Raw genomic sequence first — 12,281 nt, 5'->3', positions numbered from 1 at the left:
TCAAAATATTTGGGAATATTTCGAAGATTTCTGAGTGTTTGAAAATATTTTAAAGAATTCAGAACGATTTAAAGAACTTTAAAGATTTAAAAAGATTTTAAAAATTTTGATTTCAAAATATTTCAAAATATTTCAAAACATTTAGAAACTTTCAAAATATTTCAAACATTTTTTGTGTATTACGTAAAGAATTCAAATGTTTCAAAAATATTTAATGAATTTTACAGATTTCAATATTTTCACAATGGATTTACAAATATTTCAAAATATTTCAAAATATTCCAAATGATTTAAAAGACTTTAAAGATTTCAAAAGATTGTAAGTATTTCAAAACGTTCCAAAAGATTTAAAAGATTTCAAACGATTGCAATATTCTCACTAAAAAAATCACCAGGATTTCAAGGATATCAAAAATTTCAAAAGATTTCAAACATTTCAAAATAATTGAAAATATTCCAAAAGATGTCAAAGAGCTCAAAAGATTTCGCAGATTTCAGAAACATTTTAATAATTTCACCAAAAATTCACAGACTTCACGAGGACGTCAAAATTTTAAAAGATTTTAAGAGATCTCACAAAGAGTTAAAAATATTTTTAAATATTTAAGAAGATTTCAAAGATTTCACAAAGGGTTTCAAAATTCCAGAAAATGTCAACAATTTTAAAATATTTCAAATTTGTAAAAATTTCGAAAGAAGTTAAAGATTTCAAAAGATTTCGAAGATTTCAGAAAGATTTCGAAAATTTCGCAAAAAGTTCACAAATACTTCAGAAATATATCAAGGATTAAAAATTTTTTAGGCATTTTAAAAGATTTCAAAAGGATTTTAAAATGTTTCAAAGTATTTTAAAGATTTCGGCAAGATTTAAAGGATTTCGAAAATTTCTCATAATTTTTCATAATGACTTCACAAAGATTTCAAAGTATTGCAAAATATTCGAAAAGATTAAAAAGATTTCATAAAAATTTGAAAGATTTAAAACTTCAAAAAAAGTTTAAAAATTCCAGAAGATGACAAAGATTTCGAAGGATATCAAAGATTTGAATGATTTCAAAATATTTCAAAGAATTTCAGAAGATTCACAAAATTTTCAAAAGATTCAACTAAGATTTTGAATATTTCACAAAGAATTTAAAGCTTTACAGAATATTTAAAGGATTTCAAAGATTTTAATGTTTTCACAATGGGTTCCCAAAGATTTCAAACAATTTTTAATTTCCAAATAATACAAAAAATTCCGAAAGCTGTGAAAGATTTCCAAAGATTTTGAAGATTTCAGAAAGATTTCAATGATTTCACCAAAAATTTACGAAGACTTCACAAAGATATCAAAACTTCTAAAAATATCCAGAGAATTTAATTAATCTCACAAATATTTTAAAATATTTCAGAAGATTTCAAAAATTTCAAAGAGTTCACAAAAATTTATGAGATTTCAAACATTTCAAAATAATTTTAAACATTTCAAAAGAAGACAAAGATTTCGAAGATTTCACAAAAAGTTCAGAAATACTTCAGAAAGATATCAAAGATTTCAACAACAATAAAAAAAGAGATTTTAAAAGATTTTACAAGGATTAAAATTTGTTTTTTAATATTTCAGAAGATGTCCAAATATTTCAACAAATTTCAAGAGATTTTAAAAGATTTATAAAATGTTTACGAAGGCTTGCAGGCCAAAATTCAAGAGTGATCACCCCCTTAGGAATGCAACTTGTTTTTAAATATCATAAATATTTATCATAAATAAAAAAGGCTCTAGTGATCTTAGTTTAAAAAAATTAAATATATGATGATATTTAATGATTTTATAGAAAAATGAAAAACTTACTTAGTATATTTCGCATGAAATGTTCTTCCCAAACGTTCAGTTTAATTGTCGTAATTCCTCTGAGAGTTTCACTAATAAGCTTCACTCTTTGATCCTTATACGACATCATTTTTGTACTTAATATACCGACTTTACCAGCAATACATTTATTTATCGGAATCATCAATAATACGACTCCGACTCCTACTAGGTAACTAATTCCTATTTGAGTGTGAAGAAAATAAAAAACCACAGCCAACTGAAAAAATTAAGGGTTCATTTTTTCACTTTTCACAAACTTCCATAGTTTACAAAATAAAATTTTTAATTATGGTGACAATGGCAAGAAAGATTTTCTATCAAAACAAATGAATTTTCAATTCGAAAGAATAAATTTTAAAATAACATTTTAATTTTCAAATCAGAAAGGCGAAGTTTTTATATGAACGTTATATTTTTAACATAAAAAAAACAAGTTCATTTTCAAAAAAGAAAAATTAATTTTCAACCAAAAATGTATAATTTACATTTTTAAATAATAAAATGAATATTTTACCAAAAAAGACAAATTATCAATAAAAGTGTATAATTCTGAATTCAAAAATACGAATTACCTACAAAACTGTTAAATTTTCAACCCAAAAATATGACTTTTCAACAAATAAGTTAATTTTTTACCAAACAGTTAAATTTTCAAATAAACAGAATAATTTTTAACCAAATAGTTCAATTCTCTACCATAATAGTCACATGTTCAACGATAAATATTAATTGTCAACAAAAAATTTAATTTTCAAAGAAAAATTTGAATTTTAAATTTATATGATGAATCTTCAATCAAAAGAAAGAATTATTTACAAAGTAGTTCAACTTGAACCTGGAAGTTGATTTTTCGAACCAAAAAAGATAATTTCTTAACGAAGCATGTAATATCTGAAAGCAGATAAATTTTCAACCAAACAGTTGCAATTTTGAACCAAAAAGATTAATTTTCTATTAAAAAGACGATTTTTAAACCAAATACATGGATTTTCAACTAAACAGTTTAATTTTCAACCAAAAATGGAAAGTTTTTATTAAAAAAAAAAATAATTTTGAAGAAAACAAAAAAAAACGATTTTTCAAGAAAATAATTAATTCATCACCAATAAAATGAATTTTTAAGAACTTGGTAAAACTTTCAAGCAAGTATGTTTCACCAAAAAGATTAGTGTTCTACAAAAAACGTGAATTTTCCACAAAAAGTTAATTTGCAAACAAATTGTTTTATTCCCCAGCCAAAAATGCGATTTTTCTACAAGAAGATAATTTTTCGACCCGAAAATGTAATTTTTCAAAATAAAAGTTAGTTTTTTAACAAATAGTACAAATTTTAGTACAAAAAATTAATTGATAACAAAAAAAAAACGATTTTAAATCAAATAGTTTAATCTTCAACAAATAAAATGAATTTTTAACAAAGCAGTTAAACTTTCGAACTAACAGATGCATTTTTATGCAAATAGCTAAATTTTAAATTTAAAAAAAAAACATTCTTTACCCAGAAGATTAATTTTTTACCAAAAATGACGCATTTTTCACAAAAAGTTAATTTTTCAACAAATTCTTGAATTTTCTAGCCACAAAGGCGAATTTTCTACAAAACAGTTGAATTTTCTAACCGAAAATATGATTTTTTAACAAAAATTAATTTTTTTTTAAATAGTAAAATTTTCATGAAAATATATGAATGTTTAATAAAATAATTAAATTTCTTACCAAAATAGAGAAAGTCTCAACCGAAAATATGAATTTTCAAAGAAAAAGTCAATTATCAAAAGAAATTGTTGAATTTTCTGGCCAAAAAGGCAAATAATTTTACAAAGCAGTTGAATTTTCAATTTAAAAATCTGATTTTTCGAAGTAAAAGTTAATTTTTCAATAAAAAGTTAATTCTCAACCAAGAAGATCAATTTTTTACCAAAAAAAAAATATATTTTCAACAAATTATTGAATTTTCTAGTCAAAAAGGCGAATTTTCTACAAAACATTCGAATGTTTAATCAAATATTTAAATTTCTTAACAATAAATATATGAATATTTTATTCATATTTCATATGAATTCTTAACCGAAAATTGGCGTTTTCAAAGAAAGTCAATTATCAAAAGAAATTGTTAAATTTTCTGGCCAAACATGCAAATTTTCTACAAACCAGTGAAATTTTCAACTAAAAATATTAACTCTCGAAGAAAAAGTTAATTTTCTACCAAAAAAGTAAAATCGCAACGAAACATGTAATATTTTATATTTAAATCAAGAAAAACTTTAACTTGAAAAAAAAACATTTCAATTCAACAAAAAAGACGCATTTTCTACAAAATAGTTGAATATTCACAATAGATTAATTTTCAAACTAAAGAGTTGCAATCTGAAGCAAAAAAGATAAATTCTCAAACAATAAGATTATTTTTCCGCCAAAAAAAAAACGAATTTTCAACCAAATAGTTGAATTTTCCACTAAAAATTTTTTTAAACAAAAAAAATTAATTTTTAACCAAAAAATTGCATTCATAACCAAAAAGGAATAATATTTAACTATAAAATTCTCACCTAAAAAGTAATTATTAAAAAAAAACAATATTTCCAACCAAAAAGACGACTTTTTACCAAGAAAATTAATTTTCTACCAATAAAGACAAATTTTTAACAAAATACATTGATTTTCAACCAAATAGTTGAATTTTCAACTAAAAACGATAAATATTCAATTAAAAAATTATTTTAAATAAAAAATGTACCTAATTTTCAACAAAATAGTTAAATTTGCAATCAAAAAGATAAATCTACAATGAAAAAATAATTTTATACAAAGTAGTTCATCTCTCAACTACTTTTTTCACAAAGTAGTTTAATTTTTTTTTTAATCGACAAGCTAGTGAAATTTTGAATCTAAAAATAAATAAACAATCCAAAAAAGCGAATTTTTTACCCGAATAGACAAATGTTAAAAAAAAGATTTGATTTCTTTAACCGAAAAACATGGCTTTTTAAGAAATTCCCGGTCATTTCCCGGTTTTTCCCGGTAAAGTTTTTCCGGTCAATTTAAAGTAAATTATTCATATTTTTCAAGCAAATGTTTGAATTTATAACTAAAAAAATGTCAATTTACAGCCAAATAGTTGAAATTTCTTTTAAAAAAGGTAAAATATGGTATGCTAAAAAAGCATGAAAAAAATTTACAATTAAAAAACAAACTTCTAACCTATCTTACGTTTCGGCTCATTAGAAACAAAAATAACAATTTAAAAAAGAGAGAGAAAATAAATTTTCAATCAAAAATAGAATACTTGAATTGTCTTGAAAAGACATCCTTTTTGGATAAAAATTCAACTGCTTTATTAGAAATTCGTTTTTTTTTTTGCTAAAAATTCAGCTCTTTTCCAAGAAAATGAAACTTTGGTTTAAAATTCATATTTTGGTATTGATAAGTCAACTGAAATCTTTTTTGGATGAAAACTACTTTTTTCTGAAAATTTGTCTTTTTTATTTAAAAGTTCATCCTTTTCAGAATAAATATTACAAGTATTTCCTATAAAATTTAATTTTTGTTTTTAATTCCTATTTTTGTGCTGAAAAGTCAATCGAAATCTTTTTTGATGAAAATTCAACTTTTTTTGAAAATTAGTCTTTTTTTATTTAAAAATTCACCTGTTTTAGTAGATTTTTCATTTATCTTGGACAAAAATGCAACTTCGGTTGAAAATTTAACTCTTTTTTTGAAAGTTTGTCTTGCTGATTTATCAAATTCAACCTGCTTCAGCAGATATGAGATCTTTCTTGAATGAAAATGCAACTTTTTTGTTGAAGTCACACTTTTGAGTTGAAAATGTAACTATTTTGTAGAAAATGTACTTTTTTAAAATTTAATATTTTAGTTTTGAAAAAAAAACGGAAATATTTTCTGGATGAAAATGTAATTTTTTTTTTAATTCATCTGTTTTAAGCAGGAGGGTGCTTCCAAAGTACTGCCAAATGTAAAAAGTGTGTCACGAGAGTTGAAAACGGCCGTGGGGCGGCGCTAGTAGTAACTTTATTCTACAACACCATGCAGTACCATAGGAAAAATGCATAAAGATTACAAAATAAATATGAAAAATCTTTTAAAATCATTTCAAACAAAAAAACTGCATGGATATTCAGAACTTGCAAAAAATAATTAAAAAATAAATAACAAACACACAAATGAATGAAAAAAGTGCCAAAAATATATATTATTATCAAACTATCAAATTTTTCAAATTTCAAATAACGACAAGATGTTTAATTGACAAAAAATAAAATCCCGAATTTAAAAATATCCGAAACTTAAATTCACCGACTTGTAAAATAAACGAATTATTAAATTCCCACAAATATTTCAATTCTAGAAATTTAGAACTCCTGAACATAGTTAATTGATTATTAATTTATGAGCTATTAATATAATTATAAATAAGGCAAACAATTTAATCAATAATTAATTAATAATTTATTATTTTCGGCAAATTTTAAATTTTTTCAAACTTAAATTTCAGGAATAGAAATATCTATGGGATTTTAGACATTCAATTATTTTATAATTCGGCAATTTTTTTCTTGCTAATTTATAATTTTGTTATTCATTTTTTCGTTATTTTGTGTTAGTGCCGGGTATTAAAACACTTTTAAATATAGTGATGAAAAAATATTTCTTTTATATTGTCTTTTAAAATATAATGCTACCATATAATAAATATAATTATTATATCTGTAGATGACAAAGAAGGAATATGATAAATCCTAAAATATTTCTTTCTATTACAATGAAATAACGAACTCTTAAATTTGATATTTTTTTAATAAATCAGATTTTGTAACGAAGCTAAAGTATGTTTAAAAATTTTGTATGTCACTCTTAAATAAATACCATTAACGAATATTTTTTTATCTTTGACGACACTCAAATTAATCAAAAATTATTTTTCGAAGTGCTATAAAAAATACATGTTGAAATTAAATTCTGAGAATTGAGAACAAGCAAATAAGTATTATCACCTTGTTTTCAAATTAATATAAATATAATTTTCATAAGATTCTTGAGAAAATTTAAAAGGTTTTTTAATATTTCAGGCTTGTCAAAAAATCTAGAAGATTTTAAAGAATTTTTTTCATAATACAGGATTTTACGAAATATTATGAAAAAAATCGAGTCCTTTTTAAATGATGTTTAGAACTTTTAGAAGTTGGGAAAGAATCCAAAAATATTTGATACCTTTTCGAAAATGTTAACGAGTTTTCAAATATTTGTAATCTATTTAAAACGTCTTAAATTCCTGAAAATATTTCTTCTAAATTTTCCCAGCAATTTTAAGAAAATTTGTTTATTTTCTTGAAAACGTTCGAAATTATTTTAAAGTCTACTAAATATTTCTTGAATTTACACAATTTTTGTTCGTTTTTATTTTGCAATCTTACCAAATTGAAACATTTTGCTTTAAAATCTTATAAACTATTTTGATAAATTTTAGGAAATCGTTTTTTATGTTTAAAAAGCTTTTTCAATTTTCTATTAAAGTTAATTTTTCAAAATAAAAAATTATTAAAAATTTTCACACGAATATAAGGAAAATTCTTCTTTTTAATTTCTAAAAATTATTCAAATTTTTTCTGCATTTTTTATTTATTCTGCAAAATTTTAAAAATTGCCTTAAAATCTTTCAGCTTCTTCTTTGACCATTTTTGAAATCTTCTAAAATCTTTTTAAATAATCGCTTCAAATTAATTTTTCGAAATAAAAAATTATTTTAATTTTTCCCAGGAACCAGAAAAAATATCATTCACTATCGTGAAACTTTACAAAATTTAGAAAAAAAAACTTTACAAGTTTTAATGTTTTTTGAATCGTTTCAAAACTTTTCAATATCTCTCAAATTTACTCAATTTTTTTCTAAAATTATGTAATATAGCAAAATTCCAAAATTTTGCTTTAAAATCTTTCAAAACCTCTTAAAAAATTGTTGAATTTCCCATGAATTTTAAGAACTTTTTTTCACACCCTAATAAAATTCAGTTTACCTACAAAATTTGTAAATCTTGAAAAATTAAAAAAAAATGGTCTCAACATCTTCTATATTTTTTTAACCCACATTTTAAAATCTTTCGTATCTTCTCGTATTTTATAAAAAATTTATTTTTGTTAATTTCTTAAATTAAAGTATTTAATTAAAGCTAGAGAATTCAACAATTTTGTTCAAAAGTCATCCGTTTTGATTAAAAATTCGTCTTTTTGAATAAAAAATTCGCAGTGTTTTCGTAAAACTATCTTTTTTATTTTTTATGAAAATGCAACTTTTTAGTCAAAAGTTTAACTATTTATGTTAAAAAAATAATCTTTATTTTTGGTTGAAAATTTATCTTCTTAGTCGAAAAGCCATTTTTGGTTTAAAATTAACTTTGTGAGTGAAAACTAAAGTTAAAAATTCTTCTTTTTTAATAAAAAAAAAATTGTTCTTGTTTTGAAATTTCATTTTTTTTTTATAAAAATGGATCAGTTTCATTGAAAATTATTTTTTTTTTTTTGCTAAAACGACATATTTTTGTTTGAAAATTCAATTTTTGTAGAGAAAGTTCGTCTTTGTGGTTTTAAAATTCTGTTTTTGTGTGTGAGTAAATTTCATTATTTTAGTCTGAAATATAAACTATGATACTTTTTTTGTTAGGATTTTGTCCTTTTAGATTTAACAATTCAACTGTTATGTTGAAAATTTAATTATTTTGTTTTAAATTGAAATATTTTGTTAAATACTCATCTTTTATAGTAGGAAAGACATTTTTTTAATAAATGAATAAATTTGAACATTTTTAATATGTATCAATTAATTAATTAATCAATTAATTAAGTAATTTTAATTAAGATGTAAAAATATTCTGTTGAATAGAAATTTGAATTACCTGCATTGGAATACTCCAAGAAGAATGAAAAGAAGGACAAAAGTTCATTATCCTGTCGGCGTCCAGACTCATAAAATTCACGATTTCTCCAGAAGAAAAATTATCGTTCAATACAGAGGAGGATGTGTGCAAAGTTTTTCGATAAACAAGAGTTATTATTGCACTTCGTATTTTTAACGTCATGAGAGATAACCAAAAGTCGAAATGAACAGTGCAAAATGATCCTAAAATTAATAAACGATATAATTATATATAATATAGTATAATATCTATATATTTAAAAATTCCGTTTCACGATGTTTGTCACCACTAAACTCCGAAACTACTTAAACGATCTTGATGAAATTTTGTATAATGTGTGTAATTTGGTCCAACTTAAAGGATAGGATACTTTTTATCTCATCTAATTACCTCAATATTTTTTTATTGCAAATTAAATGGTTTTATTTGCTATTTCCTAACTGATTTCGGCCTAAATTAGTTTGTGGACTGCTAGTAATATATACATATATATATAATACAATAAAAATAATCTATAGAAACTTGAGAGGTACTTTTCTTACCTATCAGGGTAATAATAAACATCAAGGCTGCATAATAACAACCGTGAGAAAGCGGTTCATCTTTATCTTCGATGAATCCGATCAGTTTATTTAAAATCAAAGGAGCACCGAATCCTGCTATGTCACTAATTAGCCTCAATATGCCAACTGCGTAAAATTGAAAACCAAAATTAGAATGTAGAAGACGCAGCAATGAGAGTTTTCTGCCTGACGTTACTTTTACGTGAGTACCACTTTCTGGAGTACTGCGATCCGTATTTAGGGGCTAAAAATAAAAAATAAAACCAAATTCAGGGTTGCTGCAAAATAAAAATTTTAAAATTCTCTGACATGAATCTTTAAGCACATTTTTAAATTTTTAATTCAAAAAGAAATGAATCCTTGATTTAAAAAAATTAATTTTCACAAAAACTGTGATAGTTGTTATTTATATTGAATTTTCAACCCAAAAATATGAATTTCTTTACAAAAATAATTGAATTTTCAACAAATCAAGAGGATTTGTCAACAAAATTAAATAATTTTCCACTAAAAACGATTAATTTTCGATCAAAAGTAGAATAGTTGAATCTTGAGTTAGAAAAATAAATTTTCAGCCAAAAAAAAACAACGAATTTAAAACAGAATAAGTTAAATTTTCAAAAAAGAAAAAGAATTTTTTGCAAAAAATAAAATACTTAAATTTTCAGTAAAAAAATTAGTTTTCAAACAAATAAAATTAATTTTTAACGATATAGTATAATTGTCAATAAAACAGATTTACAACCAAAAAGGTTAAATTAATAACCAAAAAAATACCAATTTTCAACAAAATACGTGAATTTTTGTCTAAAAAAGATCAATCTGTAACCCAGGATGAAATAGTTAAATAATCAGTTAAAAATTTTAATTTTCAACAAAAACAAAACCGAATTTTCAACAAAATATTTAAATTTTTAAACCAAAGCGACGAATTTTCAATAAAAAATTAATTTTCAACAAAATGTAATAGTTGATATTTCCACCAAAAAATATTAAAATTTTGAATTAAAAACTGTTGACTTAAACCAAATAATACGAATTTTCAGCAAATTAGTTGGATTCTCAAATAAAACAGGCTGATTTTCAAACAAAAAAAAAAATTAATGTTTAAAAAAGAGTTGAAATTCAACCTAAAAATATGAATTTTCTAAAAAAAAAAAAAAAAAATTTCATGTAAAAATGGAATAGTTACAGTTTAAGTTAAAAAGATTAGATCTTAAGTAAAAAAAAAAACGAATTTTCAAGAAATTAGTTAAATTTTCCACCAAAGAACTTAATTTATAACTAAAATAATGAATTTATAACTAATTTATAATTTTCAACTTAACAGTTAGTTAACTTAAAAAATTAGTGAACAATTGAAAGAATTGTTTAAGAAAATATTTAAATTTAAAAAAATAAGACTTTTCAACTATAAAGTTGAATCCTCAACCAAAACAGATGCATTTGTAATCAAACAGTTGCATTTTTAACAAAAAATGATGAAATTTATACGATAAAAGATTAATTTTTATTCCATAAAGATAATTTTTTAATCAATCAGTTGAATTTTTCACCAAGAAAGATTTTAGAGTCAATAAAGAAAAAAAATTATCCAAAATGTTGATAGTCTATGCCAAGAAGACGATTTTTCTACAAACTAGTTGAATTTTTTAACAAAAATATCAATATTTAATTTAAAAAATAAATTTTTAAGAAAAAAATTGAATTTTCAACAAAATAATAGAAATTTTAACCATAAGATTAATTTTCAAACAGAAAAATTATAAAATTAAAAATTACACGTTTGTAAGAATTAGAATTTTTAAGCAGAAAAATGCAAAAATTACACGTTTTTAAGAATAACTTGTTATTAACAGATTTCCTTTTCAAATTCAATAAAAAATGACAATTTTTTCACGAAACTGTTGAATCCTCTCCGAAACAGTTGCATTTTTTAACCAAAATTAATGCAATTTCTACCAAAATTAATTTTCAATCTCAAAAGAATTTCATGAAATTCATGAATTTTTATTAAAATAATTAAATTTGTAACAAAACAGTTTACATTTATAACAAAAAGATCAAATTTGAACCCAAAGAGATGAATTTCCGACCAATAAAAATTTCTCAATGGAGAGAGAAAAAAATTCTAAACATGCTTTTGAATTTTCAAGGAAGTTTTAATAATCAACCAACTAGATTAATTTTTAAACGAACAAGACCATTTTTAATAAATCAGTTAAATTTTCCATCAAGAAAGATTTTTAAGCCAATAAAGGAAAAAAATGTATCCAAAATGTGGAACTTTCATGCCAAAGACGATTTTTTGACAAACCAGTTGAATTTTTAAACATAGAATATGAATTTTTAACTAAAAAAAAAATGACTTTTTAAAAAAAGCTTCGAATTTTCAACAAAATAATAAAATTAACTTCAGTTTATCGAAAATTCTATGACTGTCTTACTATTTCTTTCAATCGCCTGTCGATTTCGTTGCTGATAGTCGAAGTAGAAATACTTTCCGGTAAATCGTAGAGGTCATCTGAATGATTTAAAAGTCCTTTCACACCTTTTGTCATTAGAGGAGTTACCCAATGAAAAAGTAATTTCGAAGTAAAGGTTACATCTTCCATTGCAATGCCGAGATAACTTGGATCATTTTCTTCCACGAATCGAATATAGGAAGAACCTGGACTATTCAATAAAGAAGTTCTCTCTCCTACCTGAAAATCATTTTTCATTATTTTAAACAGAGTGACCACAAAACTTAATCTTAGAAATTTTCTGATTTTTCCCTGATTTATCATTTTTGCTGATCATCAATATTTAAAGACCAAAATTTTAATCTTTTAACATTTTAAAAATATAATCTTTTATAAATCGAATAAATCTTTTATTTATATTTATAAATTTTAAATTTATTATTCTCGAATTCTGGATAAATTCGTAGTA

The 12,281-nt window shown here is 22.7% G+C and overlaps 1 protein-coding gene across 3 annotated transcripts in view; it reads right to left on the bottom strand.

Annotated features, from left to right (window-relative positions):
- Window positions 1-12,281, bottom strand: part of LOC117181397 (multidrug resistance-associated protein 7) — a 145,310-nt gene that overhangs the window by 114,177 nt on the left and 18,852 nt on the right. For all 3 annotated transcript variants that reach the window (XR_004468114.1, XM_033374009.1, XM_033374010.1), the window contains 4 exons: window positions 11,795-12,052; window positions 9,327-9,591; window positions 8,764-8,987; window positions 1,835-2,072 (listed from right to left, as the gene is read on the bottom strand). Coding sequence is in view for 2 of the 3 variants with exons in the window: in XM_033374009.1 (XP_033229900.1) it covers window positions 1,835-2,072; window positions 8,764-8,987; window positions 9,327-9,591; window positions 11,795-12,052 (985 nt within the window). In the remaining variant the exon portion in view is untranslated. The remainder of the gene's footprint in view (window positions 1-1,834; window positions 2,073-8,763; window positions 8,988-9,326; window positions 9,592-11,794; window positions 12,053-12,281) is intronic.

The sequence above is a fragment of the Belonocnema kinseyi genome, chromosome 10 (genome assembly GCF_010883055.1).
Source record: "Belonocnema kinseyi isolate 2016_QV_RU_SX_M_011 chromosome 10, B_treatae_v1, whole genome shotgun sequence".
NCBI lineage: Eukaryota > Metazoa > Arthropoda > Insecta > Hymenoptera > Cynipidae > Belonocnema > Belonocnema kinseyi.
The sequence above is the reverse complement of the archived record's forward strand: the minus strand, read 5'-3'. Positions and strand labels throughout refer to the sequence as shown.